Source organism: Amblyomma maculatum, chromosome 1 (genome assembly GCF_055883805.1).
Source record: "Amblyomma maculatum isolate TAMU_Amacu chromosome 1, ASM5588380v1, whole genome shotgun sequence".
NCBI lineage: Eukaryota > Metazoa > Arthropoda > Arachnida > Ixodida > Ixodidae > Amblyomma > Amblyomma maculatum.
This window is the reverse complement of record NC_139344.1, coordinates 67,336,095-67,363,169: the sequence shown is the minus strand read 5'-3', so window position 1 is coordinate 67,363,169 and position 27,075 is coordinate 67,336,095. Positions and strand designations below refer to the sequence as shown.

Below are 27,075 nucleotides of genomic sequence, written 5' to 3'. Positions count from 1 at the left end.
AGAAGTGCAAACTAATAATGGAGCATATAGAGGGAGAGAGGGAAGTGAGTCGCACGTGTCACGCGCACGTCTTCACGCAGAACGATGGGTCACTCAGGGGCCGAATGCCGCGTTTATTGCATCGGGTGCACTTTGAGCCCGAAAATACAGTGGCGCAGCGCTGGATAACATCTCCGGGTGCCATTACAAGGGACCGCTCAGCGAAGGTGAACATTGATTTTTAATTTGGATAACGCGAAAGTCGCTAACGAGCTTATACAGGGAGAGCCCGGCTTCCCGATAGGGTGACGCAATTCTCGCTCCGGGTAATTACAGGGGCGGCAGATTGCGGCGGTAACTAAGCAGCGACGACCTTTGCGCGACGACAAAGCGCGGGTTCCGGTTGTCTCACTTTGCGCCAACAGTCGCCGGGGGGCCGAACAAAGGATAGGGACGGAGCATCGCTCAAGTGCCCCTCTTAGAGCTGCGCCACTGGAGAGGACCCTCATTACGCGCTGCTCGCCACTGATAAGATCCTGTTTTCGTGTTTCATCATTTTGTTCTTCCTTTTCTGGCAACAGCGGTTCTTAATCGAAATCTAAACACATTAAAAGGGAATAATTACTGTCTTCCTTGTTTCTGACCTCTGAAACATTGTAAAAAGATTAAATTCCACAAAACGCGGAAACTTTTTTCGAGTTTGGGTAGCAGCCCCCAAAAGATCAATCAAGTTTATTTTTCATTAAACACGTTAGGATGCTAGATATATACATGTATAATGCATGCATTTTTATTTATTGCTGATGTTGCAAGCGCTGTTCAGAGACATCCGGTTGGTACACGTTCTATCTTCGCACAAGTTTCGTCCAAGTGAAAAACACTAAAAGGCCTACATGAAAGCGTACGACAAGAAAAGAATAAGGCTTTCCTGAGAGAAGCCATGAAACAGGTAGGCAACAGCTTTTCCTTGTCTAATGCTTCGACAATAACAACGTGCCACACGTGGGCAAGGCTGGCAGTAAGCCGGCATTTCAAAACAGACTTGAAAAAAAAAAATAGAGAGTCTCTTAGATCTCTCTTAAGAAACGAATGGCGAAAGCCCACCCTTCCTCTCATCGTTTGTCTCTTATCGGCATTCGTTGCAGGTAATTATAATTGGTTTACAGGAAAGGCGCAGTATCTGTCACTCTACGGAAAGTGTGAGTTGGGACGGTACACTGTCGTTGTCGCCGCGTGGCGTTCCTTGGCGCGCGTTCAAGTTTAGGGTTGCCGATGGCAGGAACGCTAGACAAGAACACATCTCGCGGAATATGACTGATCTCGCGCGCTACTCTAGCGCACGTGATTTCGTTCTATGAGCGGCTTTCGCCTTGATAGCATTTAATAGGAGAAATCCTTTTGCACGATAACGCTTTGCATCCCGTGTAAGAGGCAGATATTACAACCAAAGCCATGACCGAAAATGAAACATATTAGCTAAGGGTGCTAGGCTAACTGAGCTACAGAATGCCAATGAAATCAGAGGACACTTCAAAGCGTATTACTTTAGCACGTAAAAGCCAAATAATCACTAATTAATTTTTTTTTTGTAGGCACCCTGTACTAACGTTTAAAAAAGCTGTTTCTAACGTCCGCAACGTCAATACAATGACATATTAAACGTGGTACCGTAACTCAAGCTGAAAAACACCGTGTTACCGGCTGTTTATACGTATATTTTACCCGATGTGCACTTAGTTAACGAATGATTTTACATGCAGGTCTTCAAGCAGCTACGGTTGATTTCAGCTAAAGGTTTGTTCCGACTCTTCTACGAATGCTTCCAATACATTCTTTTTGTGAGCAATCACATAGAAACAGGCCATTCCAATCTAGCGCAAGTATTTTCCTATAAACGTCGCCGGGCAGATGAACATTAGATCAGACACCAAGCGAAGTTTCAATTTTTAGTCAATGCTAAAACACGTTCCATAGTGTTTTGGCTCAGCTGTCTCTATGGCTCCTGTTCGGTTTCCACTTGATTTCGAGAGTTTCGCCTTCACACTGGACTGGGCCTATGTCGTTGCTCTGCATATATAGTTGGTCTTGCCTCATCGTGCTCAATGTTCCTCGCCCTACTTGCAACTTTTCAGCCGCGTTACTATCCCCGTACAGATTAGGCGATCGTATGCCGCCGCTTTTGTCCTGAAAAACACGTTTGAAAGCAGGCTTTGCCACTATAAGGGTTTTTATGCGGTGAAGCAAACCAGAGTCAAAAGTAGGAAAACGGGGGTCTCGGGATCGGCCTAACGGAACTTCAGAACGAATACTATGCCAGGCTAGACATTTAGGTTATCGTTAAGTGATAAGTATGTCATTTGTGTCGAAACCAAAGCTTCTAGTGGTCGCAAAATTATTACGTAACAGTAAAGTACACGGGGCGCTACCGCTGGCGGATTCATTAAACTGGGACCGAACTTTTATGCACTTTCTCGAGGAACATTTTCTTGTTATTTATGGGCAGTTTTCATGGAGACCAAACATTCTGAATGCATTTATGCCGGGCCTATGCCTTTTTACTGCTATGGATAGTGATGGGAACAAAATATATACTATTCAAAGGTGGTGCTTCATTTCTTGCATTTTGAATCCAAGGCCCTAAGTGAATACATCGGAAAAGTGCAAATGAGTTGCAGAAGACCCTTTTTTGGCTCATGCTTTACAGTGTTAGGTTGCCGAGACGACACCCCACACTATTTGCCGCAATGCTTGAATTTGATGTTAAGAAACCCTCTATGCAGTTTGTGCTACGCAGAAAGCCGAATTTAGCAGCTTTTAGCTGGCAGAGTCGGGAGGGTCATAGGACGTGAACAGTATTAGAAGGGCCTAGGCCAGTAAGCTATCGGGCACCATTAAAGCGTATTGTACATTAAGCAATGTCATAAATGAAGTCATATGTCATACAAGTCATAGATAGAGCCCCCCCATGAAGCTATACCTCAATATTTCTAGAATAGTAACGGTCAGGATCGCATATTTCGAGCTCCCAAAATTAAGTTCAGCTTCAACTTTAAACTTTACTGTCTTTCAGCTTCAACTTTAAACTTTACTGTCTTCCCCTAAGCACAGAGAAAAACAGTCATGTTAGGAACATAAAAGGAAAGAAGCAGAATCAGAGCTTAGTGATTTGAAGCTGTTATCACTTAGCTGATAGTCCTTGACCGTCAATTTTAACATCAAGTTATAAGCACAGACACACAGCTCCCCGTGCGTCACCTGACAAGAAAAAGGTTACCGGCTGCTTTCTTGGAACTGGCGTCTGATGACGAGGACACGATTCCAGAGCATCTAGCTTATGATTTATGTCGCAACAAGCAAATGGCCTCGCTGGGAAACACACCTTTTTCCCTCCACGTAGAGGTCCTCACCTACGATCGCCGTCCACCAGCGCTGAGCGGTTTGTACACCCGGCCAATCCTTTAACAGTACCGCGCGACCATCGACTGCCCGGCTCTGCTGCGCCAGAAGACGTAGGAGACGAGAAGGCAAGCGAGGGCAAGCTCACGCCCACAATTGCTGCTGCTGCAGTGAGCCTCGTCTGTTAGGCTTTTCTGACAGTGCGAAGCAGCCCCACTCGGTTGGTATGCATAGGCGCCCCAAGAAGCTGTCACTACTTTTTATCCACAGCAGATAGTGCGTATCATACTTGTATATGTAAGGAAGAACATGTATTTGCTACATAGCATGCCAAATACCTATTTCAAACTGTCATTTTCAGAACAAATAGTTGTCGAAGACATTAAATATCGGCACAATATTTAATATAAGATACACTTTCTCGAGACAGTACCCTGAAACGGAACCGTGGACTGGGAACGCTACACGTTTCCACCAATCAAGGGCAAAATCACACAGGTGATAAAACAAGCGCTTTCAGACCTCGAAGCTGCAACTTGATTCTAGGGGTTGCTTTGGACGGAGCAGAACGGCCAAACAGACGACACTCGCTCGAGTAGCACGATTACGCCCTCATACTCGCCCGGTTTCCGCTTTGCTTCAGTCGTCAGTCACGCGGCACTCTTAAAGAATTGGCCGATTGTACGCACAGGTGTACAGTTTTTCCACGCGAAATTTCAGCACAGATAAAAGCTTATTACTTGAACAGTTTAGCATTTACTTTTAGCCATTTTACAAAAAACGCTAAGTTTGATAACAAATAATTTTTACACTAAATGAAGCAGACAGATGATATTTTCAGGAAAAAGCTAACTATGTACGACCTCCAACTGCGCAAAAAATCTCCGCAGCAGAATGCATATCTTGAAAGTTATTGTATGTACAATTACCTGTTTTGTACACGTTTCACAGGCGCGTGGCTAATAAACTATGCGATACAAAGTAATAAAAATGCTTAAATTTGTTCATTAACATCTAATCTCAAAACATCTCGAACGATGTTTTTCTAGGTACAAAAGATTTTGCACAATTTCGCTTTTCCCGAGACAAGTAGAGCTGAAAAGCCGTTTCTTACCTTTGTGTTTTTCTTTACAGCTTAAACATCGTTGCAGCTATTTATAAACCAAATGCACCACTAGAAAGGAGAGGAAATAAACTTTACAAATATATTAAAGTTACATTTATAAACTAAACGAGCGAGGCGCAGTAGGCGTATGAATATCACCAAAAACGTCGTCTTTTCACCGCTGGAGTGGGACCGCCACCTTAATGTCCACTACCAGCATATGCAGCGATGGACAAAGCGTGGCTCTTATGCTCCTACGTACACTCGTACGGGACTAATTTTTTTTTCTTTTCTCGCTGCGAATGAAACTCGTGGTTGTTTGTGCTAACGAGGTTGCTAACGAGCAGCTGAACGAGGTTGTTCAGCTGGAAGCTTACGGGCTCGGAACGTGATGTTGAACCCTCGGTGCCTCCGAGTCCTGTGCTGCTGGGCCTCGAGCGTGAGCTTGAGCGTATCGCCGTAGGAGAGCAGCTGGTAGCCGCGAGGCACGCTCTGCTCGCCGCCGCACAGGCTGACCGTCGTTGGGCTGCCGTGGGCTGTGGCACCGCTGAGCCTCACGCTGACCCGGTCGCCAAGACAGTGGCCCGAGGGGTCCCGCACGCCAACTTCCAGGTCATCCACTGTCACCAGCACCGGTAAGCTGGGCGTCTCAGACTTTATCACGTACCTGCGCCCGCAATGTGCGCCCGCACGCCCTGGGGCTTGAAGTCTTGTCATGAATGACGAGGAAACTAAATTGTGGATTTAAAGCCTCGGAGCAGAAGGCAATGAAGACGGTAGCAGATAGTTCTTAATGGCAGTTTCTGGATGGAAATACAGTCAATAAGCACCCGAAAAATGCACGCTAAGTCTAATAACTTTCTGAAGGAAAGTTTCCAAAACGGTATATGATCAAAGAGCTCTGCTATCAGGGACGCCGTAGTGAAGGGTTATGCATTATGTTAGACTAGCCGGGGTTCTTTCAACACGCGCACACATCACACAAGGCACAGAAGGTTTCGCATTTCGTCCCAGTCGAAATACGGCCGCCGCAGCCATGATCGAAGCCGTGACAATGGGATCAGTAGCCGAACGCCAAAGACGCTGAGCCACCGCGGCGGGTCGTGACGATGAAACAGTGCTCGAGTGAGCTAAGGATAACAAACTGTGAAGAACTCGAGAAGAAGGTTGCGTGATGAGAGTATTGTAGGAAAGCGCAGCTGAAAAATAATAAATCGCGATTGAATTATCAGGAAAAGAAAAAGGAGGGCTAGACATATTTTAAAAGCGGGTAGTCACGTCACCGGAAGTAATAAGAGAGGGTGTATTATGAAGAAATGTTCGTAAAAACGATAAGCAATGATATATTCAAAGCTGCTTCTGATCAAATTTTCTTATTTTGCGCATTAGCGATTGGGAATGAGTTTCCACGTGCTCACCTGCAGTGCATGCTGTTTGGGTAGAAGAGCGGGTAATGCGGCGAGACAAGCGACTGAGGCCGATCTTTGTACGCGATGAGGGTGGGCGGTGGTTCATGGCAAAGCGAGGCCATGTCCACCGTTGTCCAGCTGGCGGCAAATCCGGTAGCTGTGACCGAGTAGTCCGAGTGGAACGTCAGCCGCAGCTCGTTCGACTCCGAGAAGTGGTCGAACCTGCGAGACAGCGCTGGCTCACGTGACGTTGACTCAAGTGACGTTGGCCAAGTGAGCGTTGGCTCACGTGAATATGACGCGCACCAGTGAAACGACAGCAGGAAGAACTGCATGTTCCGTGCATCAAAGCTATCCCCGAAAATGATAAGCGAGAGTGGCTCACGGGTTAAACTAAAGATCCCTAATACTGTGGGCTAAGTAAGTCTGGCGTGTCTGTGTTTGTGTGGCCATCACTATCGGACAGGTCCTTTATGCGACGCGGATTACCACTGAGATGCATACAGCGCCACAAAATATAGGACCTGAAAACTAGAGAGCGCAATGTTCAGGATGCCGGAATTGTCATAAAGTCGGAGATAATATTTTTTAAGTATAATGTCTTCAAATCCATCCCCTTTGCTTGACGGTTTATATAATAACGTTTATAACCTTTTCTTGAAAACTAAATAAACCCACTGATGAAAGTAGGCAGCGACGAACCAGCACAGCGCCTGTTTTCATAGGCTTACGCGCTGGGCTTCCGACTATGTGTATTCGGCCGGCAAAGTTCTCCGGAAAGAGGAGTTGAACACTGCAAGTACGTCCAGGCTCCTCAAGTGCCATCTGATCGTTGCAATGCGAGGTGGCGAAGAGATAGCCTCCTCACCTGTCCAGGTCGGTCTCGTGCTGTCCGCAGATGCGCACGGGATCCGTCTGGCCATGTGGGCTCTGGATCTCGATGTAGTCGTAGAGGCAGTCGGCCTGCCACTCGAGGTCCAGCCGAGAGAAAGAGAGCAGTATACGCGAGCCAGGTGGTCCCACGATGGACACCGAGTAGTGAAGATCGTTCAGGTAGTGCGCCGGATGGTGCAACGACGTCAGCGTGCCCGAGGGCTCCGTACGCGTCGAGTTCATATCCCGCGGAAGCGCTGCAACAAGGCGCCATGTTAGCGACGGAGCGCGAAGATAGCGAAGCAATCCCGTAGCGAGTGATATTCGGGCAACGTCGCGGTAGAACTTTCTTGTTTACTCTGGTGGCCTGTCTTGAGAACCAGGAGCCCGCCTACATGCTTTGCGATTCACTGAAAACATCAAAACGAGGCTAGTGCACATGCTCCCGGATTCGATTCCCAAACTCTCTTATGAATAAGTAAGAAGTACTTCACAAACAGAGGAAATGAAGCGATCGAATTTGTTTATCTTGGTGTGGTCCTAAGGAAAAGCGTTTACTCGATCTGCGTATAGCTGCCTCGCGGTAAACAAACAAAGATGTTAAGCGCCAGCACACCCAAAAAGTGCAACCTGCTGCCGAGCGGCTCGAACCACCTGCTGCAAGACGCTATGTCGGAAACCGGGACGCGATTCTCGTGTGAATACAGGCGCCTCTGAAGCACCCTCCATCCCGGCTATACCCCAGGGGCATTATCCAGCAGGCGGTTGCACGATTGGAAAACATTTAAGCCGGTCCGACTGCTATCGACCGGTCGTCGGGATCCGCCCGCTCAGCGAGCACGCATGAGTGGCAACGCGCATCGATCTACAAGGGCTCGAACTCACTGAAGGCTTTCTTCTGGCAGATGTACCGGCCGGAATGGTCGCACGGCTTCCAGGCCCAGTGCAGGTCGCTCCCGTTCTGCTGAGGTCGCCACTGCAGCGCCAGGCAGAGAGGCGTCCCCTTGGCCCCCAGTCCAGCCGCTTCTCCTGCGGGACATGGCCCGTGCTATTTCAGGCTCACCTAGGTGGGCTTTACCGAGCAAGTTTTCGGGTAGAGCACCCCCGAAAACTTGATTCCATGATGACAGGTCTAAGAACGGGTACGAATGGTTTGAACGGCATTTTCGAAAAGTGAAGTTCGACTGGGTTTACTTTCATATTCGCTGTCCTCTATACAGCACACAAATTTATCAGGGCGTAATACTTCTGAAGTTTGTTTCGAGAGCGTTAGGACAAGTTAAGAATGTGAAATCCTTTTCTTAAATACCTGGTTTAAATTAAAAGGTGCATTCCACACGCTTCCTATTAACGATCAGGATTTCGGTGGATGCAAAATTGAAGTGTAACCTTACTTTTTTCTTTCTGGCTGAAGAGTGACTTGAGCAGCATGGCGCAAAGCGCGAGAAAAGTATTCACAGGGTTTCGCGTTTTTTACGCATACGTACCGCGATTTATTTCTGAGGCGTTTAGAGCTGAGTGCGCCATCTCGTGATTTGTTCTGTTATACGCCCTAACCAGTCGATAGCCTGACCACTCCCACTGCAGGCTAAAGATCACTCTCATATCCTTCCATTTAACCGAGTTCTATGCCATCTGCCGTCAATTAATCCCTGCAAACTTCCGGATTTCAGCCGCGCGCCTAACTTTCTTCAGTCCCCTGCTATGCTTTTGCCTTTTCTTTGAATCCAATTGGTTATCATTAGCAACCATCAGCTATCTTGCCTTCGCATTACATGCCCTGCGTATGCCCCCTTTATCCTTGATTTTGGCTAGAATGTCACTAATTCACGTTCGTTCTCTAATCCACTCTGTTCGCTTCCTGGCTATTTATATATTATACGTACCTTTAATTCTCCTTTCAATAGCTCTCTGCGTTGTTCTCCAATCCAAGTTCAACCCTTTTCTCAGACCTCCACGTTTCTGCCCCATAGGTGAGTTTAGATAAGCGTTAATATAGCGCATGTAATGTGGAGGTGCTAAATGCTCGGGTCGACGTACAGAAGTGAGAAAAAACCCGCCGGCGTGGATCAGTGGTTAGGGTTCTCAACTGTTGAACCCATGGACGAGGGATCTAATCCCGACTGCGATGGCCGCTTTTCGATGGAGGAGAAAAGCGAGGCGCCCGTGTGCTGTGCGATCTCAGTTCACGTCAAAGAGCCCCACGTGGTCGAAATCTCCGGAGCCCTCTACTAAGGCATCTCTCACAGCCTGAGTCACTATGGGACGTTAAACTCCACAAAATAGAAACATAGACGTGAGAAACTTGGAGGAGCCAAGAAGAAATCTGAAGTTACACCTCAACTTGGATTCACTATAGCTTGGCAGTTAACAAATAACATGGCGGACGTTTTGTGATTTAAAGGGGTTTGAATATGACACGAACACTAAGCCATCTTGGAGTCTCAACCTGTTCTAACGTTGCCAAAGGAAGTGGGATCCTTGTTATGCCCCTTGGAACACCATAGCATATCTTAGCTCCACAAACATTAGGTGCTAGAGAACTGGGATCGCGAAAGAAAATCTAGCCTGCCTCAGTACTCACCTCCACGTGCTTGTGCTATTCACATCATGAACATTCTCAAACGGCCTACGAAACTATGAAGAACAAGGCACTAGTGTACAACTTCAGGAGCTTGTAACACCGTTGGAAAATATGAAGTCCATGTTATGACGGAAATCTCTTCTGGATGGCGCGCGATGCATGTCAGGTCGGAAAAGTACATATGTGGACCAAATTGCTGAACGACTACATAGGGTCCGTGCAAAAACCTCATTAAGGACCAGTGAACGATAACAGCTTTTAACATGAGCGTTCTCTGAACGCACCGCGCTCTTTGCTGGCACAGGTATTAGAAGTCATAGGCGCCGTAACGGTCATCGAAGGAGCGCCTCCTGGATGCAAGGGTGGCTCACCAGGTGCCTCCTCGGTGGTGTCGGCGGCATTCTCGGCGCTCGTCTCGTCTACCCAGGAACCGGCGTCAGCCCTCTGGCCCACCTTGCGGCCGCCCAGCCAGTACCAGACGCCGGAGCCGGACCCCTCGGTAGCCGCCACAAGCGCCTTCAGGTGGGCCTCCTGCGCCACGACAAGGGAAGCTGCCCACTTGGAACCAGGGCGGAAAGACACAGCCACCGGCCGCCATATATTTCCAAGCGTTGGCTTCTACAGGATGCACGATGCGCGCGTAATGCAGCTCGTTGTCTTTAAAGCATAAGGCTCTTAAAGTTTGGTTAGTTAATCTTTACCAACTAAGCTATGGCCTTTGAACGCGGCCTGAAATGGAAGCAATGTTTGGCTAAAATTTACAGCCAAGGGCACTAAACGCATATCTGTATAGTCCCAATGTGGAAGTATTCCATGGATTTTTCGATACTCTCCAGACCGGCTTCAAGGCACGTACCGTCTTTGCCAAAAGACTGTAGGCAATGGGGCTTGTTTCTCAGCATCACTTAGGAAACCTGGTTTGCTTTAAATCTCTGTTGGTTGATATGAACCACTGTCCTCGTCTTCCGAGAATTTTTGAATTTTTATGTGTGCCGTAAGGGCTTTACTATATACGTTTTAAAATCACGTCCTGCCACTTCGTTAGATGGCATTACGTAAATATGTGGCTTAGTGCAAATTAAGTATCCTAGATGAATTCCTTGAACACGCGAGGTAAGAAATAAAAGAAAAAAACAAAAGACGATGGATGCGAACCCGAGTTTGTACGACTGCTGCAGCATGTAAGGGAGACTATCTCTCCATCCATCGGCCTGAAGCGGGCGTGCGCTAACAGTGGCTCCTGGTGGATTGAAAGGGGCGAAGGCTTACCTGCGCCGCTGTGCGGACGGCGGCCAGAGTCGCCTGGGACTCACTGCAGACGCGTTGCGCAGTGGCCCAGGACACCTCCGGAAAGCTGGCCGTCAGGTAGCAGTGGTCGGCGAAGCGCTGGAACTGGCGCGCGTCGCACAGCTGCGTCGGTACCGCCTCTGCAGAACAGTCAAAGCATCACGGGGGATGAAACCGGCCTCCTGATTACGAAACCTGACTAGTGCGGGGGCCGAGGCGGCGATATTTGTTCAACTGCCGGTTAGTTTGTTCTTCGTCTTTCTATTAGTGTCTTCTCTGTCTGCACTCATGCTGTCTAATATAGGAATATAGGTTGGAGGCTACCGCCAAGGAAAACAAAGCATATGTGGTGTCAAGGTTACGTTATTTTGCGAGCTGCGTTTTTCCCCAGCACCGGATTGTGTACAGTGGTGACATCACTCTGAGAGAGCAAACAAGTACTGAATAACGCAGAACAGCGGCTTCAGGCTTCAACTATCATGCATGGTTTCGCACTTTTCTATTCTTGTTTCTCTGCTACTTTAGTTGAAATAAGTATTTCTAGTATACGCGACCCCAACGTCCTCACCAGTTTCAAAGACCGGACTCTTACCTGGCCTAAGCACAGCTTCCGCCTTGAACCCTTTGAAGGCGTGCGAGAAATCGGAGACGAAATGAACTCGAAGGCGCCGGCCGTGACTATACTGGCGCAGCAGTTTCACCCGTCCACTCCAGTCGCCACAAAGGCGACCGCTACTGCGTCCTTCGTCGGGCTCATCGATCTCCACGTAGTCATACTCGCATCTAGAAAGGGTCAAAGAAAGACGAAGTCGTTTTTAGGTGCTGGCCTAGCCTCAGTTTTTACGAGCGATGACAATCCTTACTGGTCGTGTCAAATTACACGCGGTATCGCTAAAGAAAAAAAAAAAAAGTATCCTTCCATCTTTGACATTCAGAAAAGGTACGAAATACGCAAATAAGTAAGCAAAATAATAATAGAGACATTACAGTCGAGCGATCACTTGGGATAGCTGGTAGCGACTCAATTTAGGTTAAATAGGGCGAGTGCGGATGAAACGACGAAAAAAAAAAAATGGCACAGAGGAGAGCGCCGACTCATCGTTTCGTCTTTGTCGTCTTCGTCCGCTTCACCCTAAATATTCATACTACAGCCTCGTGAACCGACATGTGAGCGCTGAGGAATTCACGGATGTTTTAACAGGAACAATGCAGGGAATAGAATATTATAGCAGAAATAATTCTGGTACTTTTAAAACATAAAATTACGTCACGTAACATTATGCTTGTTCTTACAACCTTTTGCTGATGCTTCAGTTTGCATCCCAGGCAGAAAAATGTCATCAGATGTGAAGAACGAATCTTATAGTAATTTGAAGCAGATATTAAAAATATCGCATGGCCGCACAAAAGACCCCAAGTGTGAGGTCTGCATCGCCATCATAATCATCATGCTCGTCATGATTGTCATCCAGACCAGAGCTATTAGATTATAATCGTCAACGGGTATATTGCAAGAGTTGAGACCCAGGTCAAGTTCAGTGAGCTAAAGGGGCTTCTCTCCTAGTGATGTCCAGTTAAACCTGTCGTGCTGCAGCTGCCGCGGCTGGCATATAGCATTCTGGCAAGCTTTTTAACTCACACTCCGCATCACACTCTCTCTCATCCCCTGCTGCAGTTTTCTTCCATCGGCATTTACGGCTTTATTAATGCAAAACTACGAGTATGTAACCATGAAAATGTAATAAAAGCAGACAGATGCAGGCTGTTGAGCAAATGTATCTCGTGGCAAGCATACGAGGCAATATGAGGCAGAGAGAGTGCACACCCGGGATGATCTTCGAGCAGGAATTCGGAGAAGCGCAGCTCCACGAGAAATCCCGCCGGCGCCTGGATGTCGACGGAGCAATGCTGGCTGTTGGGATAGGAGCCGGGATAGTTGGGGCTCGACACCACCCCGCGACCGTGTTCGGGGCTGAGCACCAGTGTCCGGTTGCACTCGACCGTGCGCCCAACTTCCAGGGTGGCTGCGCATGAAACGATGAAAAAGAAAAAAAAAAAAACAGCAGAAAGAAAGCCCCCATGTATAAAATGGATGAGAGAGGAGCAGGCATCGCAGCAAAGCGCGAGTTCCCAACTCGGAGCAGCGTCCTTATTATGTTATCTCTCCAGACTACAGTACTGTTCGTGATATTGCTCTTTGTACGACGTATACCTGTAGTCTCTTACGTCTTATCCTAGACGGAATAAAGAAATACTAATTTGATGAAATGCCAGCCCGTCTTCATAAAGTAGCGCCCTCTAATGGCTCAATTTATCCTAAAAGGCTTAATTTAGCTGATGTTATTTTACCTGCTCTTAGGACTCATCAACGCTTGCGTCGGAGTCGAAAGCTGCTGCACATGATTCAGCTTAAGATTACTGAGCGCTACGAACTTGTTCTAACAGAAGCAGAAACTTCCTCAGCACGCCGCTCAAAGTGCAGCGTTAATGTAAACTTGAGAACATCAAAGGGCTGGCTTCGGCGCGTCACATACGCGTCAAACTAGCGCTACTGTAGACACGAACGAGAAATGTTCTCTGCTATAAAAGCTGGCCATTAAAGAGGGCGAGTTGCATTATAAATTGCCGCAGAATTAAGCGTTCCGGGATTTCGCAACATCTGCGCCCAACCATTGGACGGCGTGTGGTTTCGGGTTGCCCATGCTAAGATCAGAAGTTATCTCGTAGTTGATGTTCATCATTGGCGGTGTTTCCCAATACGGGGCACGATTTTAAAACGCGAAAGCACGAACCGAGGCTCTTTGCTCTCGCTGCAACGCTATGCGATTCCGCTCTTATGCGTGGCCTCGCTGCTATTCGCCTTCTTGCTTTAGCAAGTTGTCGAACGTGTCGAGAATTCCGAACAAATCACTCGCCCAGTCAGAACAGAAACGTAAAGACGAAATTTTGCACTGCAATCGGTTTCTCTCACTCAGTTTATTTTTATAGCTACCCTTTGTCGGGGTATCATGTAGTCTTCAGTATTATTGGGTGAATGATCCGAGTGGGCTTGCAAAATTAGATTGCAAAATTACAGCGGTTTTTTTTTTTTTTTTATAAAGACACGCATGGTAACGAAGCACGCCCAAAAACAGTGACTTGTGCCTAGCGCCATGGTTTGATTTTGTCTGCTAGATCGAGTAAAGAAAACTTACGGCTTGCCGCGTTTACCAAAGTTTCACTTTCGTTATTCGCACGTGAAATGAATTCAGCTACCAGACTAGAATCCACTGCGAGATGGGTGGGCGCGCATACGCTGGCCTAATTTTATTACATTCAGAACTAAAAAAAAGACAAAAAAAAAAAAAAAAAACCAAGTAGTCTGATGTTCAGACAAGCGGTAATCGTAGACTTCTCAAATCAACACGTTGACCGTCAACTCCGAATTATTTATGCTGCGAAGTAAATTGTTTGCTTAATGAAAGTGGTCAAAGCCCGAAAATGACCCAGCCAAATCGGTTGAATCGAAGTGCAAGCGGTGACTCAGGTATCTAAATGCACAGAAAACACGATAACAATTTTCTGCACAAATTAGGGGTAACTTCAATGTTCCGTGCATTACCCCCACTTTCTGTTCAATAATAATAATAATAATAATAATAATAATAATAATAATAATAATAATAATAATAATAATAATAATAATAATAATAATAATAATAATAATAATAATAATAATAATAATAATAATAATAATAATAATAATAATAATAATAATAATAATAATAATAATAATAAAGCAGCTTTCGCTCTGAGAAGCCCAGTTGGCATGGGCACAGCAAACAGAAGCTCTCCTCTACCTCCGTGGCGCAGCCGCTGGCAGACGAACGGATTGGCGACCGCGCAGTGGCGGTCATTCCAGTAGAAGGTGGCCGTGTGCCCCTGGCCCTTGCTCGGGAAGAGGAACACGTCGCGCACCTCGACGCAGTCTTGCTGCGCCAGGCCGTCGTCGCTGGGCTGTGCCCCGTAGCCACCGCGGCTGCTCCAGCCGGGGAACCAGTCTGCTCCGAGGAAGACATGCATCGATTAGCTCGGAGAGCAGTGCATGGCATGAGCATGAGGTTGGACCGTGAACGCGTCGCAAGGGCAAAACCGTGGATGTCGAGCTGCTATAGCTTCTACTTCAATGCAACTAGGACAGGACGTAGAGAAGCTGCCGTGACTGACCGAGCAGAGTTATAACTGACGGCAACGAAAGGCGGAACTTTCCTCGTGCTTGCGATTTTATTCGTTAAGAAAGAGTATGTAAAGCTCGCACGACTTTGGGGAGAGAGTTGACGAAATTGAACACTTGCGAAGCCTGAGCGGTGCTGCGGGGAGTTGGCGCCGTTTCTCCCAACGGCGAAAAAATTCGCCCCAGCACACAAGCACAATCATGCTTCTAGCACTGCATGATTAAGCTTCCACTACGCACTTCGCTGATATCAAGCTGTGTTGCTGGGCAAGTTGGCCACAGATAATCTTGAAGAAAGTAGCGCAAAAAAAAAAAAGCGGGACGAAGGAAGAGAGACGCACAGAGAAGAAGGACAGTTGCTAGTCAGCACTCATGTCTTTGTCTCTTAGTCCAGTCTTTTGCGCTGCTTTTTCCAACTTTGATGACATGTATCAGCGCAACAGATACTTGAAGTTATTCTATTACATGGAGAACGCCAGACTAGCAAGCTTCCACACCACTCACACCTATGTTCTGCCCCTGTATTTATTTAGGAATGTAAATGCTTGCACTAAGAATGTGCAGGCGTTCGTGAGCCTAGCTCTGTCCCGCACTTCACCCCACCGTACAATGTCGCCGAACAAAACAAAACAAAAGAACTGCGTCATTCATGGTAGGTCTACGTGGTCTTTTAATCGTGGTTCCCACTTTCTCGTTTGTTATTGCATGTAGTGATGTGTAAAGGCGGAAATCGACTTCGGGTGGGGCTCAAAGAGGTCATTATGAGGGAATGAGCGTTCCTGTTGCTGACGGTGGTGGTGGCGCTCTAATCGCTCACGTTGCCCACCAGATGTTGCGTACGCGTGATCGTGCACGTGGATTTTGAGTTCTGGGCTGCCCGCACAGGCGGCCGCTTTTGTGCCAGCGCGTGCTGTCGCAAACAGCCTCCCCAAGCGGCAGTTATGCGACGTAGTCTTCAGTCGGCTCGCACGGGCCAGCGTTGTGCAACGCGTCTGCTCGTTCAGGGCATGTGCAGAGGCACACATCGAGCGACTGTTGCCGGCGAATGGCGCCTTTTTTCCTAACCACAGAGCACGAGAAAAAGAGGGGCTGAACCTCGCTTTTTCTTTTTTTTTTATTAGCTCGAAGTAGAGCCCGGGCCTGTGACGCAGTTTTCCCTTGTAGTGCAACCTAGTTTCAGAAAGGAACGAGAAAAAAAGAAAGCAAGCGTGTGTAAGGAACATAAAGGTACGAAAAGCAGGCCGCTTTCTCGGGACCTAATTGCGTTTATAACAGAAACTCAGCTTTTGCTTGAAGGCAGTGACGGTAATCTCTTACGTAAAGTAACGAAGTTGTCTGCAAACATCCAGCGCAAAACTCGATCATTTTTTCATTGCTTGAACTCCAGACGTCATCCCGTACTTGACGGCCAAAAAAGAACAAAATTTCCTTTTTTCTTTTAGAGCCCAAATATTCAGCAGAAAAAATAGAGTAAGAGCGAAAGGGCGCACGGGTAAAAGTTTGCCCTTAACATGGCATAGAGATGAAGCAAATGTGCTTACCGCGCAATCTTCCTGCTTAACTGCATACCTTCTTCACGTCGTCTTTTTAACGAGCCTTACGAGACCGAAGCCGGATGCTTAGGGTGTGACCCGCATTGCTTGCAGTGTTTTTGTTATACATTAGTAGTTCTGTCATGACTCAGAGAGAACAGTTTACTAGTTTCACCTATTTACCTTTAGCTAGTCGCAATGCACTGTGACCACGTTTGACGTCAAAGCCGCTGATGCAAGACTGGCAAAGTCAACTTTAGCTTTCGAAGCCAATTTCGTTCTTTGCATTCGCGTCGCAACACGCGTCGCCTAAACTGATTTCTAGAAGAAAAAAAAAAAACTTTAATTTCCCAAAATTTATAATGCATTTTAGCGTACTGAAACCGAGAGAAACTCGCTGTGCGCGCAGTCCACCTTCAGAGAGACGCCTCTGGCTTTCTGTAGGCGCATTTTACGTCGCCCTCGTAGTCAAGCAAAACACTTGCTCTTCACTGCATAATCTCTGCCCCCTCGTTTTCGTTTGCGCACGCGACCCCTGTTGCGATCAAATAAAGCACCTCCAACTCGCCTTCCCTCTTTCCTACAAAAGCGCCACTTAGATAAACCGTGGCAGAATCAAAAGAATGCGCGACGCTAAGCTGGAAAACGCAATTACTAGGAAACCCACTTTGGCTTTGCCACTGTGACTCGATCGGCAGCGAATCGTCTGCTGTTTCGCTCTCCCCTCGGCATCGCTCTTTCTTTTCGCTCGCTTCTTTTAGAACGCGCTTCTATTTGTGTCGATGTCCGACGATTCGGAGCACTGAATTATTTATGTCGGCGTGGGCTTTCGTTTAATACTTTCGCAGCGGCGAATTCCTCGGAGCGCTCATTGAATCGCCTTGCTGCCTTTTTCTCTTTCTTCCCCTCTCCTCTTCGCGAATGCCGGATGGGCCGCGAGATTCGACGAGAAAGTTGGTTTTCTGCGAAACCGCCACCGCACAAGCTGCTCTCAAAAACACGGGCACGTTGCCGGCCAGGAACACGACGAAAAGAAAGGAAAAGAGAACAAAGCGTGAGGGGAAAGGAAAGAAAGGGGAAGCCCAGAGGCGACGGAAGCAGCAGCAGGAACAACAGCAATGCGAACAAACCGAAAACTGACACGTGATAAGCGCGAAGCGGCGGGCGGCATCAAAATTCTTTTCGCGTTCCTCGGCCGCACGCACAACATTCCACAATTATTGCGGCGGCCGCGGCGATGCGCGCTTTTGGGGCCGTACGGTTTGGCTGCTCCGCGCGGTGCGCTTAACCCGGCCGCGGGCGAAAGCATGCAGTGGCTGCGCCTGCATGGCAAACAAAATGGCGCCACAGCTACCACCACCATGCGCACTGCTAGAGACGTTTGTAGCGAGGTGGTCCGCTTGGTGGCTTTCATGACGCGTGAGCAAGAAGCGCTCGCAGCGGCCGTCAAAAGAAAAAAAAAATAATGAAAGGTCGAAAAAGTATGCGCGGACATTACCAATAGAGCGAAGGGTGTCGAGCGCAGTTTTCGCCGCACAAAACGCAAAAAGTCTCGAATGTCTGCGCAGTCCGCCAACGCAGATGCTTCCGTTTGACAACGCGCTCAGTTTTTACTCTTGATGAGTGTCATTATAGAACTACGAAGATCATCGCGAAAAAAAAAAGATAATTAAGGGTTTAAGATATGGGAGTTCCCGAAAGCAAATAACTTTGCTCCTCTTGTGATTTATTCGATAATATCTCGGCAGGCGAAAAGCCCGTCGCAAGGGCGACCAATCCATGTGCAGTGTGTCTGCATGTATGCCATTGCATGGTCCGGAAAAAAGTTGAATGCTGCCGATACACGAACGGCGCGCAAACCAACCGTGCAGACGGAACCGCTGTCCCGAATGTGTTCTGTCCTATTAGCTTCTTTTTATCACGATGACAAATTCCGATGTAAAAAAGAAAAAGAAAACTGAGAGTGTGCAACGCTTCTGAGAATTGGGCGTATTTTCCGGGTGGTTGTCTCTCCGCAAAAGACGACTTTAGCGCAGGGCGGACGAGAAAAGGAAAGAATTGTGCGCGTGCCACGCAGCGAGAACGCTGTACGTATACGGCATTTCTGTTTGCGCGACAGGATATCTACATCTTTTGGTCGTACGCAGACGGTGAGGAGCTCCAGGGGGATGGCGTCATCCTCCACCGTAACGCTAAACGTTGTATGGCGCTCGGCAGAAAAATAGTACTGGCCCCCCCCCCCCCCCCCCCTTCCCTCCAAAGAAAAAAGAAGAAAACTGAATAAATGAATTATGCGTGAGCCCTCGCCTCACGTGAAAGGGCGCGTATTCGCACGTTCGAAGATGGCGTTCTTAAGGACGAACGAGTGATCCCATTCCGGCAGCAGAGAGCTCGGCTTCTCGGCGGCCGTAAATCAATCCGCAGAGCGCCCGCACCGGAGGCAGCTCGTGCAAAAGCGTCCAGTTCGCGATAGGGGCTCTATAACCGTCGATCCCTGATCCCGGGTATCTGGGCCGCTGATCCCCTTTGCAGCAAGCGGGGCCACGAGTTAACGACGGCGCGCCTGCAAGGCCGTCGGCAGCGAAAGGGTGCGCCAGAAGCCCGCATCCGGCCCCGAGCCGACGTGCGGGCACTAGCAAAAGGAGCGCGGCCCAAACCCGCCAAAATGGCGCCAAACCGAACTGTTGAGCTGCGGTGTTATCGGCGCCGGAACTTGGCGGTGAAGTTTGCGGAGGACCAAGCGGCTGGGCCTGTTGCTGTCTCCCCGTCGAGCGAGGGGGAGTTATTGTTTATGCGGTACCCGAAGGGGGAAAAAAGACTCTGGAAAAGGCCACGGATTCCTGGACTCAAAGGACGCCACTGCTCAGCCGATTTGCCTCGTTTATCAGAGTTAAGAAGGCAGCTCCCTTCGGAGTTCAGGAGGCGGAAGGGCAAGAAAATAAAGGGAATACTTCTCGATGGGAAATACGGTGCGCGCAGGCTCCGAGTGCTTTCCCGTGTTACATTCTCGGCCAGGGGCGCTGCGCGTGGCTCGTGAAAGTAATCTTCGCCGGGTGGTTTGGCCGGACCGCGCATGGCGAAGAGCCCCCCTTGTTATTTCGCGAGGTGCTGCAGCCCTCTTCCTCCCGCTCGCACAGGCACCGAGAAGGTCATCCCTGAGCGCACGTCGTGCCAGCTGAAAGCATGGAGGCGTCCAAAAGGCAGAGCTGTTTATAATGTTCCTACTCGCCCCGCAGGAAAAATGGAAACTTTAATCTCCAGTGCTACCCTAGGGCGTAGGTCGCCCTCCTCGAAACGAGCCGCTGTAATACTCGAGGGCAGGATTTCTTCTGCCGCTTTTTCTTGCTCAGATATCACGAAAAACACGTTCACACAGGTACAGGGCAATTATTGTTTGTGGCACGCGGCAAGATTTGCGTTGTGGTGTTTTTTTTTGGCATACATGGAAACTACGAACATCATGCGCCAAACACAATACTCAAGATTTGCTGCCGGTTGTTTAAAAAAGGAACTCTCTTCAAAGTCAAGAGATGCGTGACTATAGCTTTCGTGTAAAGAAGGAGCAAGAAATAAATAGCGTTAAAATTTATTGCTCGAAAATTGAAAATTGAAGCATTTTATTTCCCAAAGGTTAGTCCTCTTTGAAGAACAAAGCAAATTACTTGATGTGAAATTTTAAGTGCGGTTGGATGTGCAGAGATGGTCAAAATGGCGCCAAAATAAGGAATCGAAATGAGAAATATTACAAAAATATTACTTCCTTAACATCATGTAAACATCTGCTGATGGCTTAACCACTTTATGCTTGGCTATAAAAGTCCGGCGGGATAACAGGACCCAGCATGCCAGCAGAACTGAAAAGTTCTTTTTTTTTTTTTTAAATGAGATAAACCACTTTTACAGCTACTGAGAAAGCCGTGGAAGTTTCTTATTCTGCACAAACTCTACCGTGTAATCTGGAATTATAGAAGTAATTCGAATGATTTGTGGCCACGTACTTTTCATCTGCCCCTTTTCAGTATGAAATTCTACGTGTGAACCGGTTTTTGCTGAGAAAACTATCTCCAGATGAGTCATTCCAGCTCTGTTTATGATTATGTGGAGATGTTCCAAATTCAGAAGAAAAAGAATAAGAAAATTAATTGTGCAGCATCACCACGATTTTGCTGACTTTTGATTTAAAAATTAAGTTGCACTTAAGGTTTCAAGGCTTCAAGGGGCCTTATTCACTTCTATGATAATCCCAAAAGAAAGATGTGTCAGTTGGCTCGCCATTAAGCAATATATTTGACTCGGGTTTGGTGGCTCAGTGAGGTGCATTTCAAGGAAAAAAATGCGCATTTAATACTTTGTTACATGTTCGACGCGTTCGTCGAAACAATGCACAAGATATACCAAAATGAACAAAAGTGCAGAAGTAACGAGTAAGATAATTCTTTAAAGAATTATCTTATTAAGCACTGAAATAGAGACTGCCGAGAACTTACGTGTGTATTCAAATTCTTGGCCATCAGCCCAGGTGAAACAATTCTCGTACTGCAAATCGTTGCCGCCAATCCAGAAAGTGTGATGGTGGTTCTTGTACTCTGCACTAGAAGAAAAGGACACGTTTTTAACACACAAAAAAAAAGTATTCAAAATGTAATCATTCAACAAAATGCGTGCGTCTATCGTGAACGCCTGGTAAGTGCTTACGCGACGTCCAGTGCAGGAAGGAGCGGGCAGTTCTAAGCGGCTTCGCCACGTCACTCTTCTTTAAAGAGTAATGTATGCTTTACAGATTCAAAAGTAAGAACGTTTTGAGGGATTCACAACAGAAGTCAAACACCAACAAAATTAAGGCGTAGAGAGCAAAGATCCGCTCGTACGTCTTACGCTTGAAAATTCGTCCTAAAAAGCACCAAAATAATGAAAACCTTAAATATAGGGGACACTAGAAATCGAGGAAAGCGTAAAAATGAAAAAAAAAAATAAAAATAAAAATAAAGTGACGCTTTATAGCTTTGTCTATAATAGTAGACGCGATAGTTCCTTTAACACCACATTTTCATTCCGCCATTGTTATTAATTATTGTTTGTTTAGGTTGGTCTTGGGGAATGAAGGCGCAGTATATCTCTCACTCCTCGGTATACACTTTCAATTAACGGCATACAATCGTAGACACATGTCTATGTTGTTGGTTTGAATTCCTATCGTAAACTAGTACTAAACATGACTAGCAGATGGATTTTAAGTGGGAAGCGAAATGGTAAGACATCACCGTGAACACTGCACAAGGAACAGTTACGTCACATGTTTATACGAAATAACTTGCGTATTACCACGTTACAAACAAGACAGCGCCGATGCCGACTTTTCCGCGACACGAGGCACTTACGCGATCACGTAAAACAACAGAATAAAAAAAAATGAAATATATTTTAATAAGCAGCGCACCAAACATAGCCTTCAGAGGAACATTCCCCTGCTTGGTCCCCACGGTAATGCTTTCGGCGACTTATGCCAAGGACATGGGAACGAATCACTGTCACACAAAATGCAGAACACCTGACCGATTCAATGCAGGTTAGAAAGAACCCATTCGGTCAATATTATTCCAGAGCCCAACCCTAAGACGTCTCTCACAAGCTGCCTGCAGTCAAGGGACGTCAAACAAATTTCAACAGCATATCATTGCGACCATTAAGAAAATTTAGTTAATTGACGGCGCTGAAATAAGCGCATATGACAGCCTTTGCAGCAATGCTTAGGACAACCATAAAGTCCGGTGGCGGAAAAATGCAGGACACTGATACAAAGAGGTGACAACGCTGTAGACGACAGACGAGGAGAGGAGACTGGCATGGCACTGAAATTAATTCCTTATTGCACTGACTTGCGCTACAAGAAAGTAAACAACTCTGTGGTTGCGATAGCAGATAATGCGCTCGGCGGTCGTCGAAGAACGCAATCACCGCTTTGGCTGCCTCAGTTTAAAGCTGACGAATAACTTTTGGGGTAAGGCACTGAACAAGTCTCGAACCGTTAAAAGCAGCTACGCAGAGCTACAAAGATTGCAGATATATAAGTTTGGTCGCACCTTGTCGTGTTTGTGCGTCGTCAATGCAGCGAAGACGTACGCGGTACTTTTAACTGCGTTTGTTAAACAGACAAGAGGGTGCAACCAGCGTCGGCCAAGGCGAAAGCCGAACTGGCCGGCCGAAGAACGGAGGGAGCGCTGGAAACGTCCACAGATGGGAGTTGCTTGCAGAACAAGAGGAGGGTAACGGAGCCCGCCGTCGGGGCAGTTCCGCTGGGCGTGGACATTACGCGGACAGAGGCGAGTTCTCGAGGCGACGCGCGGAAAAGGGGGCAAGGGTCTGTCCACTGCTCCAGTCACAGAATGGACGAGAACAGAACAATTCAAACACAACACACCTGTTGTGTCGAACAAAGCTAAAAGTCGCATTGCAGCGGTTTTGAAAATAACTAAACAAACATTACAATGTATAGCGCCAATATAAATGACTGTTTAGCGCTACCGGCACTGTCCACTGTGCGGTTCGCGCTTACGCTGACGGGACGAACGCGGCACGGAGCTGTTACACTCGGAGAAGCGCCTTCTGTAATATACTACCGTGCGTACCCAACCGGAGAAGCTTGAACCATGTGCGGGAACCTACCTGTATGCTCTGCTTTTCGTCAACGGCCTTTCCAAAGAAGCAGTAAACAAACGGCCACGGTAATCAGTGAGCCGTGTTCAGCTGCGCGTTTCGTCGGATTGTGTGAGCTCCAGTAGTGTGCTACTGCCGGTAGCCTCATCGCAGCCACTTCATGAGCGCTGCTATTATTATTTTTTTTCTCGCCACAGCTAAATCTCGGGTCTTAGAGAGAAGGCCGAGTTTCATTTTGCCTACTTCTGCGCTGATCACATAACCGCGCCGTATCGTTTGCACTCCCATCCGTCTTTACTGAAGGTGGTGAGGCGAGCGTTGCTCCGTGCGCTACAAATACGTTTCTTGCAGCACCTTGTTCCTCTGATAAGCGATATTTTTACACACACACACACACACACACACACACACACACACACACACACACACACACACACACACACACACACACACACACACACACACACACACACACACACACACACACACACACACACACACACACACACACACACACACACACACACACACACACACACACACACACACACACACACACACACACACACACACACACACACACACACACACACACACACACACACACACACACACACACACACACACACACACACACACACACACACACACACACACACACACACACACACACACACACACACACACACACACACACACACACACACACACACACACACACACACACACACACACACACACACACACACACACACACACACACACACACACACACACACACACACACACACACACACACACACACACACACACACACACACACACACACACACACACACACACACACACACACACACACACACACACACACACACACACACACACACACACACACACACACACACACACACACACACACACACACACACACACACACACACACACACACACACACACACACACACACACACACACACACACACACACACACACACACACACACACACACACACACACACACACACACACACACACACACACACACACACACACACACACACACACACACACACACACACACACACACACACACACACACACACACACACACACACACACACACACACACACACACACACACACACACACACACACACACACACACACACACACACACACACGCACGCACGCACGCACGCACGCACGCACGCACGCACGCACGCACGCACGCGCACGCGCACGCGCACGCGCACGCGCACGCGCACGCGCACACACACACACACACACACACACACACACACACACACACACACACACACACACACACACACACACACACACACACACACACATTCCACGTGTCTCACACGTAGGTCACCGCTTTTATCTCTAAATGCTTATTGTGTAACAGTGTGTGGCTCCATCGAAGAATTCGGAAAATAAAAAGCACACTTAGACACTGTCGCCGCCGTTAAGCAAAGATAATTTCGTGCCGTGCAAAGAAAGTGCCTGATGCGACAAAAAAGAAAAGAAGCATGCAGGAAAGCTCGCGTACGTGCCTCTCCTTTCCCTGGTCCTTCGTTTTAACTGCTCTGTTTCACTCTTTCAAGAGGCAATACTAACTCGCCCGCTATGCTATGTTGCTATAATATATAATCGTGCCCACATGTTTTCACCTTGCTGTAGTCGTCCGCACGCCTTCTCATCCTCGAGGAATGTGTTATCAGACGCCAAAAACAGGAACAACATTGGAGGCACGGGAGTAAAAGATGGCCCAATTTGGCAATGACAAAAACCAAACATGCAATGACAATTGTAAGATGAACAAGGATGAAAACACGAGTGTTAGGCAGCAGCAAGAAGCCGTACGAAGTCGACGACGACCCCAAGTAGGATTGGAAAAATAAGGCCTTTGGTAGCCCGGAATATGAGAAACCCATCACAGACTCTCGTTCTGAATACGAGTGCAGGGTTATTGCTCCCGTTACAATTCAGACAAGGCCTGCGTGGTGTATGGGAATTAAACATGCCGGTGAAACTTGCTGCAATTTTTTAAGACACACATTTACAGGATTGCAGTACCACTGAGTGGCAAGGTGTATAGATGGCGCGAGCATAGATGCTGCCGATACATTGCAATTAGCTAAATTCTCCAAGAAAAATAGATCAGTGCTCACTTGGACGAAAACTTAGCTCATCAGGAGCTAGCTGCTCACTGAGGCTTATTCTTAATTAGTCCTGCGAGGTGTTATAAAAATATCTACACGCCGTTTTAAGTGGAGCTTATCGTACAACAAAAGGAGACAATTTTTTTATATATATAGCGCAGCTTTTGTGCGCCACTTCAGCGTCGCCTTTGGTGCCGTTGTCGGTATAACCGAGCGAAAGAGAGCCACGAACCAAAACGAAATTCTCACAAGAAGAGGAGGAGCCACGCCGCTCGCTCGTGGCTCTTCTTTCTCTTCTTCTGAGGAATTCTCCTTGATTGTGAGAAAAATAATGAGTGATTTGTAACTGCACATACGTACTACAAACATCTCTCAAATTCATTTCCTCAATATATCGACAAAAATATACACATAAATAATCCTTTATTCATCCTTCATCTCATACCCTACTGATGCCCTGAGGCAATAAATATCGCTAAAAAAAAAAACTGCGCTAAAACGTGTATCTAAAAGAATTCGGCAAAGTAGAAAGTATTGTGGCCGAGGCCGGCAGGAGGAATGACAATGCTCAGATAAACATGAACGAGCCTTCATAGAGGACGACGCCGAATAAATGTTATCTCAGATGCCATCGGTTTCGCTTTGACGGCCGACTCCATTGTCAACGCAAATTAAATTTCAAGCATTGCCGATGAAGAAGTTTGATTAATTGGGAGGAAATCAGAGGAACCAAGTCTGATAACAATCAGATATGTGTTTTTGTTTGCCTTAATACATGTTATGCGAACAAAACGAGGACAATGCCTTTGTCATGTCTTTATGCCTTGACTTGAGAAGTGAAATAAGTGAAAAAAAAGTTCTCGTTCTTGATTTGTTTGGCTATTTGCAACAATTTAGTCCCTATGATTATAAAGCGGAATTCACAATTTCTCGTTTATATTTATTTTGATTACCAATGGTAGTTAGATGTGAGAACAAAAGTGAGGACAGTTTAGATTGCAACATTTTTTGGACATGGTTTTCAAAGCACCGGCATTAATGATTAGTTTTCACATCCTCCTTGAATGTTGTAGACATTCAGGATAAATGGTTGAGATTCTCGTGCACACCTCCAGCGGACATTTTAGACTTTTGGCGTAGTGGGCAGGCACTACCAGAGACGTCTACAGGTTTACCGGACGCCTCCTACCCCCGCGGAGTGGCCATGCGCTTACCCACCACTGCCACTGCGTGTGTGCAGGAGCCATCTGGCACACCTGTGCAGGTCTCTGGTACTATCTCTCCGCTACGCTCAGTTTCTACTGGCACCTCAACGTTATAGGCATATATCCACCTCTTAAAGTGAGAAAGCCGGACAACCTCCTTTGATACAAAGGCCTTTTCTACGTAATTGTTCAATCAGAGCAGTCCAGGAGGACAACTTGACGGGGTCGTCGTACTCTGCGCACTGGGTACGGCGTGCGCTCAGCGTGAGCACATTTAAGCGAACTTAGTATGAATGACTAATAGATTCGTATACTGGGCACAGCAATGCACGGAAACCGACAAAGGCTGGCTTAATATAGCACGCGGTTTACGCCGTGCGTGCGAGCCTTGAGCTCAGCGGGACATAGGGATTTGAGTGCAGGTCACTACACTGTCCAGCACACAGGGCTTAATTAGATTCAGACGCAGAACAGATAGCTCGAACAAAGCGGAGCTGCTGCAGAGCCGCTACCGCATTCGACTGCGTCGAAAGCCATGTTGCAAGCTTTTTATTTACATTCAAAGCACGGTACAGGCTTGTCAACAAAGTTTCGGTACAGTATGTAAAAAAAGAACGGTAGTCAAAGTAGGAACGCACTGATAAATAAACACTGAGAAACGCGCGGTCAC

At 47.3% G+C, this 27,075-nt stretch overlaps 1 protein-coding gene across 1 annotated transcript in view; it reads right to left on the bottom strand.

The window, feature by feature from the left end:
• Window positions 1-27,075, bottom strand: part of LOC146202701 (uncharacterized) — a 498,035-nt gene that overhangs the window by 19,074 nt on the left and 451,886 nt on the right. The window contains exons 7-16 of the mRNA XM_084601880.1: window positions 20,866-20,969; window positions 14,473-14,673; window positions 12,459-12,657; window positions 11,226-11,416; window positions 10,616-10,773; window positions 9,718-9,877; window positions 7,648-7,791; window positions 6,758-7,019; window positions 5,899-6,111; window positions 4,858-5,147 (exon numbers count right to left, since the gene is read on the bottom strand). Coding sequence (XP_084458006.1) covers window positions 4,858-5,147; window positions 5,899-6,111; window positions 6,758-7,019; window positions 7,648-7,791; window positions 9,718-9,877; window positions 10,616-10,773; window positions 11,226-11,416; window positions 12,459-12,657; window positions 14,473-14,673; window positions 20,866-20,969 — 1,922 coding nt within the window. The remainder of the gene's footprint in view (window positions 1-4,857; window positions 5,148-5,898; window positions 6,112-6,757; window positions 7,020-7,647; window positions 7,792-9,717; window positions 9,878-10,615; window positions 10,774-11,225; window positions 11,417-12,458; window positions 12,658-14,472; window positions 14,674-20,865; window positions 20,970-27,075) is intronic.